The sequence below is a fragment of the Coturnix japonica genome, chromosome 11 (genome assembly GCF_054131305.1).
Source record: "Coturnix japonica strain WE chromosome 11, WE-NBRP24, whole genome shotgun sequence".
Lineage (NCBI taxonomy): Eukaryota > Metazoa > Chordata > Aves > Galliformes > Phasianidae > Coturnix > Coturnix japonica.
The window spans coordinates 3,437,352-3,445,558 of record NC_140673.1 but is presented as its reverse complement, the minus strand read 5'-3'; the positions used below and the strand labels follow the sequence as shown (position 1 = coordinate 3,445,558).

Sequence of the window (8,207 nt, the reverse complement as noted above, 5' to 3'; positions counted from 1 at the left end):
TGCAAAACACTCAACTTCTCCCAAGACTGCACACTGTCCAGAGGAGGCTAGAGCGCCGACAGCATGTGAGGGAGGGGGAAGAGAACAAACAGCTGTGGCCATGTCTGGGTTCTCCATACAAGCTCTGGGAGAACCACAAACGCTGTGAGATCCCAGAGAGATCTACTGGGAGGCCTATGGATATCTTCCAGTTCACCCAGCAAACTGGGGATCCGTGATGGGGCAAGGAAGGAACAGATGTTGTCCTGCTGGAATGGGTCCAGGGCATACAGAACGAGCAAGCCCAGGCTTCTTAGCCCCAAGCAGCTGATGATGGTGCCAGTGCTGCCAACACTGCTCAGGGCATGCAAGGTATCTCCATCACAACAGCGAGGGCTGATGGCCAGTTTCCTGCCTCTGGTCCTTCCCGTACTCGGTATATTAAGAGTGCACGATGCGCAGGGACAGACCACAGATGACAGACCAAGATGCCAATGCTGCTGGCACAGATCACAGCCAACTGGATGCCAGAGACACTGCACTGACAGCTGCCCTTACCCTGTAGTTTTTACTCTAATAAACTCTATACTTGCAGGCTGTAGAGGAAGAAAGACAATCTCAAGATGCTGCTGAAGCAGTCAGTGTCCCACCAAGCATATCAGATGCTTCATCTGCTGAGGCAAAGACCGTGCCTTCAGCTTCCCCTCTGGTTGCACATCTCAGACCGGAGGAACATTCATCTGCACGTAAAAGAGCGTAAAAGGCCATCAGCACGAGGTGAGAAATATCCATGTGGTCAGTACCAGGTGTGAAATGAAGGCACAGACTCCAGGAGCTACGCTGGAGTGTGCACTGTGAGGAGATGCCTGGTCATATCTACTTTCCATCCAGTTCCATGCACAAAGGTGGACATCCTCTCCATAACACTTGGCTTGCCTTCATGTGAAGGGCATGTCTGACAAGCCAGAAGATAACATGGAACTTGTGGAGTGTTGCTGGCCAGGAACCTACAGAGCTGTGGATTTGCTCTTGCCTCACAGGTTTCTGCAGAGTCCACAGGAGGAGCACAGAACGTCAGGAGATGGCCCAGATATGTCCACAACTGGGTGGAGAGACATCACAGAAAGGAACAACTGAGTTCAACTAGCTGTGGTGGCGGGGAGCATGCAAGGCATTGCCCAGTGCTTGCCCTGTCCCTTGCCTATAGCCATCTGTCCCCGACATGCTGCCACTCACCGCTCGTGGCCCGTCATCAGGACCACGCTGAGTCACAGGCAGCCGGCTGCCAGGCACGTGCGGAGGGCTGTCACAGTGGGCTGTCGTAACCGCCAGGGCTTTGTGACGCGGGCCGGCATCGAACCCGAAGGCCGTTGTGACGCGGGGCTGCCTTGAGGGGTCAGCGTCCCCTGGAGGGAGTGCCGCTCACTCTCAGGACAGCGGCTCCGTGAGGAGGCAGCAGCTCCTGGGTGCTTCCCTGTGCCTCTGTGCGAGGACGCGGAGATGAGCGAGAAGCGCGAGAAGGACGACTCCCAGCCCAACGCAGGGCTGCCACGCGTGCAGGAACGCCGCCAGGTGAGGCAGGCGGAGAGCAGCGGGGCCGGGCTCGGCCGGGCCGCCGGTGGCGACCTGGCCACCTCCATCTCACGCCTCCTTCTCCCCACAGGTGGGCCGCACGGCGCCGCGAGCGGTGCCGCCGGGCAGCCGGAGCCCGGGCTCGTCCCTCCACGGCGTCCATCTGCCGCCGCTGCCCGGCCCGGAGAGCTCGCGGGCCTCCGGGAGCCGCCGCGCACAGGTAGGGAGCCCGAGGGAGGCGAGGCCGAACGTCTTCCCGCGTGGCGCGGGGACCGCCCACATGAGCGCTGCCCTCGGTGCTCCGTGGGGCGGGAGCGGGACGGACCGCGCTCACCTGGTGTTTCTCCTCGGCTTCTCTTGCAGGCGGGCGGGTGGCAGTTCACGCTGTCGGTGACCCGCAGCAGTGCCGGCGGGCAACGGAGACAGCCTCAGCCATCCTTGCTGCCTCACTTAAGGCGGCCAGGGATGCCGGCAGCTGCACCCCGGCGTTCTAATGTCTGTAAGCTGCCTGCTCTGCAAGCAGCAGCCTGCGCACCTGCTGCGCGAGGCAGAGAATGCACCAGCGGCATTAGAAGCGTCAGACTCCCAACACTTCCCCGAAGACCTCAGGTGTCCAGTCGCAACACCGGCTGGACAAACCCTGTGAGCGTGCCCAGGCTTCTCGTGCCCCGAGCGGCAGCAGACGGTGCCAGCGCTGCCGGCACTGCTCAGGGAAGACTGGGCGTATGCTCTGTGACATCCAGGGCTGAGGGACAGATTCCTGCCCCTGGTGGTTCCCGAACCAGGGATGTTGGAGTGCAGGTTGAGCTGCAGGAGCTGGAAGAGGCTGCTGAGAAGGAATCCACGGGACAGTCATCTGGCACCCTGCAGGTTGCATCTCTTGGCCCATCTGATGAGGCACACGCTGTGTGTTCAGCATCTCTCCTGGAGCCTCTGTCTGCATCAGATGTAGATACAGAAGAAGATTCAGAAAGCTCGCATTCTTCTGAGTCTGCATGCTCTGCGGTGGAGGCCAATGCAGCAGCACTCCTCTTGTCGGTGTCTGAGGGAGGAGAAAGAGAAGAACAAGCTGTGGCCATGCCTGAAGCTGTGGGAGTAGCAGGGAATTTCCAGGATCCCATAAAGTTCAACAGGAGGGCCTGTGGGTGCCCTCGTATGATCTCAGGACCCCGAAGAATTCTTGATGAGCAGCTGTTGTCACGCTGGAATATTTCCATGCCAAGGAGTGTGATGAGCACCAGGCAGCAAAGAGTGCAGGCAAGAGGTGATGCTTTCAACACTGCTGGCGCTGCTCAGGGCATGCCGGCCATGCGGCCCACAACATCACAGGCTCATGGCTCTTATCGTGACACTGGTGATTCCCGAGTGTGGGCTGGTAGACTGCCAGTGTTGTGGGAAGAGCCCAGTGAGGACAGCAGCACTTTTGCCAGCACTGCTGAGTCGTCACACGCCAGAGACGCTGCAGAGACAGATGAGGGCGTGCACCTGCCCTCCTGTCTTTGCCAGTCAACACCAGAGGCTGTGGAGGAAGAACTGGAGTGTGACTGTGAGGAAGATGCTGCAGCAGAGGCAGTCAGTGTCACACCCGGCACATCTGATAATTCATCTGGTGAGGTGGAGACCACATCTTCAGCATCATCTGTGGCTGCAGATCCCAGGCCTGAGGAGCAGGTGTCAGCATGTGTGGGAGCAGATGTGGGCCCTCAGCACGAGGTGAGCAAGGCGTGTGTGGTTGGTACCAGGCACGAAATTGAGGCAGAGGCAGGAGAGGTGCCTGGAGCTTTTGCTGTGTCCGAGATGCCTGGTGCTGTCTCCTTTCCAGCCAGCTCAATGCATTAGGGTGGAGAACCCTTCTGTTAGCCCTGCCTTGCCTTCAAGCAAAGGGGCCTGGAAAGGCAATCCCTTCCTTGGTCACCTGGCACCCACAGCAAAACAGGCAGTGACAGACAGGGTTGTGGTTTTCTGCTCTCCACACAGGTTTCTGCAGAGGCCGGAGAACGTGCACAGAGCTCCGTGTGCTTCAGAGATGCACCGGAGGATGGCCCAGGTACGTCCCCAGGCAGAAAGCCATGCCCACCAAGTGGCACGGAGGCCGGCAACGTTCCGTGCCCTGCCACATGCAGTGCAGTCCTCCCAGGGAAATTCCATGGTGGTGGGTGGCAGGCAGGGCCGTGCCTCTGCCTCTTGCCTACAGCTCTCTGTCCCCAACAGGTACCACTGACGCACCACATGCAGCGGCTCGCCGCCGGATGCCAACTGTCATCAGGATGGCGCTTCGGGCTCAGCGCAGAGTTTGCACCTGCAGCTGCATCAGGGGACAGGAAGAGGAAAGGCAGGAGGCTGCAAACACCAGGCAGCTCCCAGAGACAACAGACTAAATCACAGAATCAAAGAATGACCTGGGTTGGAAGGGACCTCAAGGATCATGAAGTTCCAACCCCCCTGCCTGGCAGGGCCACCAACCTTCCACAATTACTACATCAGGTTGCCCAGGGCCCCATCCAACCTGGCCTTGAACACCTCCAAGGACGGGGCATCCACAACCTCCCTGGGCCATCTGTTCCAGGGCCTCACAACGCTCCTAGTAAAGATCTTCCAACATCCAACCTAAATCTACCCTCTTTCAACTTAAATCCATTTCCCCTTGTCCTGTAGTTGTAGAATAGCTCCCAGAGATGAAACACTCAATCCTGTAGATGTAGAAATCTGATTAAACATTATCCCTTAACCCTAACCTGGCTGAGTGCTGTCTGGTCTGTGCACGTTTGGTCTCTGTGCAGCTACTGGGGTCAGAGAATGGAGCAGTGGATCTCCATGTCAGTGATGGCAGCAAGTGCAGACAGCGTGGGCGTGCAAGGCACGGTGATTTCTCGCTTGCCAAGTGTGAGCTGGCTGAGCTGGTGTGTGTGTGAGGTGGCCTGTGATGAAGGGCTTGAGGGTCTCTGAAGCCCTGGTGGGAGAGTGCTGGTGTGTCTGTAACCAGGCACCTGGCTAGAGGAGACCAAGAGTGTCCCAGCTGGATCGGGGCTCCTCAGGCGCCACACTGTGTAGTCTTGGGTATTCCCACAAAGACATCATTCCCCCATATGAGGATGTCATCAGCATACAGACAAACCCGGACACTGTGGTCCAACGTAACCTTCTCCATCCTCCGTGCCTATGCTCTGAGCTCCAGAGTGGGCGAGTGTTTGTACCCCTGGGGTAATCAGCTGAATGTGCATTGCAGTCCCTCCAAATAAGTGCAAATTGACTGTCCTCCGCCTTCCTCAAGGGGACCGTAAAAAACCTGTCTTCGACATCAACAGCAGCCAGAAAGGGGTGAGCATGTTCCTGTAGAGCGGCAATCAATTCTGAAACATTTGGGACAGCTGTTGCTGAAGGGGCAGTGTTGGCATCCAGGTGCCTGTAAGTCTCCCACTTTCCATTAGGCTTCCATACCAGGAGAAGTCCCTCGACATTTTCTGCATATGGTGCCCGCCCTGTCCCTTGCCCATAGCCATCTGTCCCCCAGAGGATCCGCTGCCACACCACGTGCAAGGCTTCTGCAGAGGTGGAGAGGAGCTGCACGGAGCTCCAGGTGCTTCAGAGACACACCGGAGGGTGGCCCAGCTCCGTCCCCAGGAAGAAAGCCATCCCAGTGCTTACCCACCCAGCTCAGGTGGCCCACCAGGTGGCATGGAGGCCGGCAGCACTGCGTGCCCTGCCATATCCAGGCCCACCCTCCTGCGGAAAACCTGAAGTGGTGGGTGGAGGCAGGGCCGTGCCACTGCCCCTTGCCTACAGCTCTCTGTCCCCCACAGTTACCGCTGCCGCACCACACGCAGCGGCTTGCTGCCAGTGGCCTGCTGTCAGCAGGATGAGACTTTAAGCTCTGCACAGGGCATTCACCTGTAGCTGCATCAGGGGACAGCAAGAGGAGAGGCACGAGGCTGTCAGCAGTAGTTTGAGACCGCACAAAATGGAACCAGAAACTTTAACGTTTTTCTTTTTTGATTCTCTCTCTCACCCCCCTGGGAGGTGGGATAGCCAGTAAGAGTAGTTTGCTGTGTAGCTGCCTGACTGGTTAAACCTCAACAACCACGCTTTTAATGTTCACTGCTTCAGTTTCTTGAAGAAAATAAACATCACATATGACCCCACAGTCTTCTGTCTGTGTCTAGGAGAACATTTTTAAAACTAAGGCAGGCTAAAGTAGGACCTTCCTATTGTCATCTATACTGCCGTTCCCCTCCAGAAATAATGTATTTGTGAGGGGAAAAAACAAACAAACAAAACCACAAAAACAAAACAAACATTTCTTCGCTTCTCTCTTTCTTCTTATTTGGAATTTTCCTTTTTTTTTTTTTGTTTCTGAATTAAAATGAAAACTTCAAGAAAGATCAATGCAATTGCACGACTGTGCACTGTTCGCTCAGAGTAGCCTTTTTTTCCCCCAAAAGGATGTCCTGACATTTGCAATCCAACAAAGCTTAACCAGAAATACAGAAACTAGGCAAAGTGCTCCCGGCGGCGGTTTGTTTCTTTTAAAAGCGGAAACAACAGAGGCGGTCTCTAAGCCTCCGCGGTCCGTTTCCGACACGGCACCACACAGGGTTCCTCTCACGGCCGCCATCTTTTCCGGACTGCTCCCTCGCGGGCTTCCCACAGGCTGCAGCTCTGCCAGCACTGCTCCGAAGCGGCTCCGTAGCCCGGGGTCCATCCTGCAGAAACCGCCTCACGGTTTCTCCACAGAGCAGCTCTCTGTGAGGAAGCTCCCCACAGAGCTCCACCACCGCACGCTCCTCTTCAAGAGCGGCAGCCCGCCCAGCCCTCCCGCCTCACTTCGGGCCCCTCTCCACGGCCGCAGCTCGGGCCCGGGGCTGCTCCTGCGGGCACAACGTGGCTGCCGCCTCCTGCGGGCCGCTCCTGTCTGCAAAGGAGATGTGCTTCGTGTGGTGCCCACGGGCTGCAGGGGACAGCCTGCTCCTCCGCGGGCTGCAGGGAGCTGCTGCTCCGTGCGTGGAGCACACCCTGCTTTCCTTCTGCACTCACTTGGGTGACTGCAGGGCAGTGCCTCTCTCACTCCTCACTCCCCTCTCCCAGCCGCTGTCCTTACATCTCCTCACCCAGAATCACAACTGCCATCACTCGTTGGCTGTTTTGTCTCGTGGTGGATCTCTCCTGCAGCTAGACAGAACGCACTTTGTTCTAACATGGGCCATCCGGTAGAGTCCTCTCACAGACTCTAACAGAGGTTGTCCCGGAATCCTATTCTTGCCCATCCCCTCCTCCTTTTGGGGATGACTTTTCCTCAAAAGCTGTGCCCGGGAAGGAGAAAAAGGATCGACCAGCAGGATCTACCTTCTCATCCCCATACCTTTTGCCTGCATCAGTAGGATCCTGGAGGTATCCCTACATTCTTGGCCTTTGCATGGGCTGAACCCTGTGCACTCAAAATCCCTGTGCTGGCAGTGTCCAGCAGTGGAGGACATGCTCATGTACTGACAGAAGTAGGGAGCTTCCAGCACTGCACATCACAGTTTTCACCTGTTAGATGTCTCCTGCTTTCCTCTTCCCTTGAAACAGTGTGAGGTATTTAACTAGACTCTCTTCATATCCTTGTTCATCTTCCCCGATGATCGCCACTTCCTACAGCTTCTTCACGTGATCCCTCTGCACCCTGACCACAGCATACCTCCCTGAGATGAGGCAGCCGCTGCTCCCAGTGAAACCACCCCAGGTACCCTTCAAACAACACCTGGACAACCACATCCTCTCTCGGGATGGTGCTTCTGGGTTAAAATCTACTATGTGCTAAGGGCATGCTGTTTCTCTGGCCCACGGTGGCCACAACGCATGGCACGTCTTCGTGCTATGTTGCTTTCAGTGGAGCTGCTGTACCCCTCCGCCCATGCTGCAAGCACTGCTGAAGGCTGCACACTGCCCTTCCTTGCTGAAATTAGTAAACAGCTGCATCACAGAAGCTGCAAACTTATGGAGATTTGTTCTTCTGAAGAACCTACCCTGAACATATACACTGAATCAGAGAAATATGGCCTTGTAACATTTCTTCCAGTATCTCATGTAAGCTTGCACTGGAACAAAGAGATACAGTTTTTCACAAGTATCTTTATTCAACCTCTCACGCCCCAGTGGTTATTCTGGATGTCAGAGGCTATTTTGCAGACAGCCGTACTACTGGAAATCACTAATCATTCCCAGTCTTACTGGTCATAGCAATAGCTGGGAAGTCAACAACTTCAGGCACTTAAGTCAATTGTAACTTTCTTGCTCAGGTATCTAACCAGTAACATCTTCATAATATTCTGTTCTAAATCGAGTGCCAGTCAGCATGACAATGTCTTACTTCTTGTACCGTTGCTAGAGATCTGTGCAAATCCATCATCTTCACATCACCCACAGTATGTAGACATTCTCTCCTCTTTGTAGGCCAGCTCACAGGATCCTCTCCAAACAGACTACACTAATTCTCAATTAGTGCTGTCTCAGTACCGCAACGTTATTTGCATGATAAAGCTACTTCATGTTTTCCTTCAACACGCTGCCTAATAATTTCATTTAATACTCCCTGTTCTACCAAGATAATCATTTATTCTCTGTTTTTCTTTTTCCGGCATGCAGCACCCCGGCGTGCAGCAGCGTCTCCTTGTGTCTGT

The 8,207-nt window shown here is 55.5% G+C and overlaps 1 protein-coding gene across 1 annotated transcript; it reads left to right on the top strand.

The window, feature by feature from the left end:
- The first annotated feature begins 1,072 nt into the window (after positions 1 to 1,072).
- On the top strand, positions 1,073 to 3,421 carry LOC146758957 (uncharacterized). Its single transcript, XM_085511985.1, has one exon. It carries the CDS (start codon positions 1,480 to 1,482, stop codon positions 3,388 to 3,390), a length of 1,911 nt encoding a protein of 636 aa, XP_085368111.1. The 5' UTR covers positions 1,073 to 1,479; the 3' UTR covers positions 3,391 to 3,421.
- Positions 3,422 to 8,207: the final 4,786 nt, after the last annotated feature.

What these genes read in the sequence shown, in the direction of transcription:
- LOC146758957 (XM_085511985.1), top strand. Translation starts at nt 1,480, where the DNA reads ATGAGCGAGAAGCGCGAGAAGGACGACTCCCAGCCCAACGCAGGGCTG.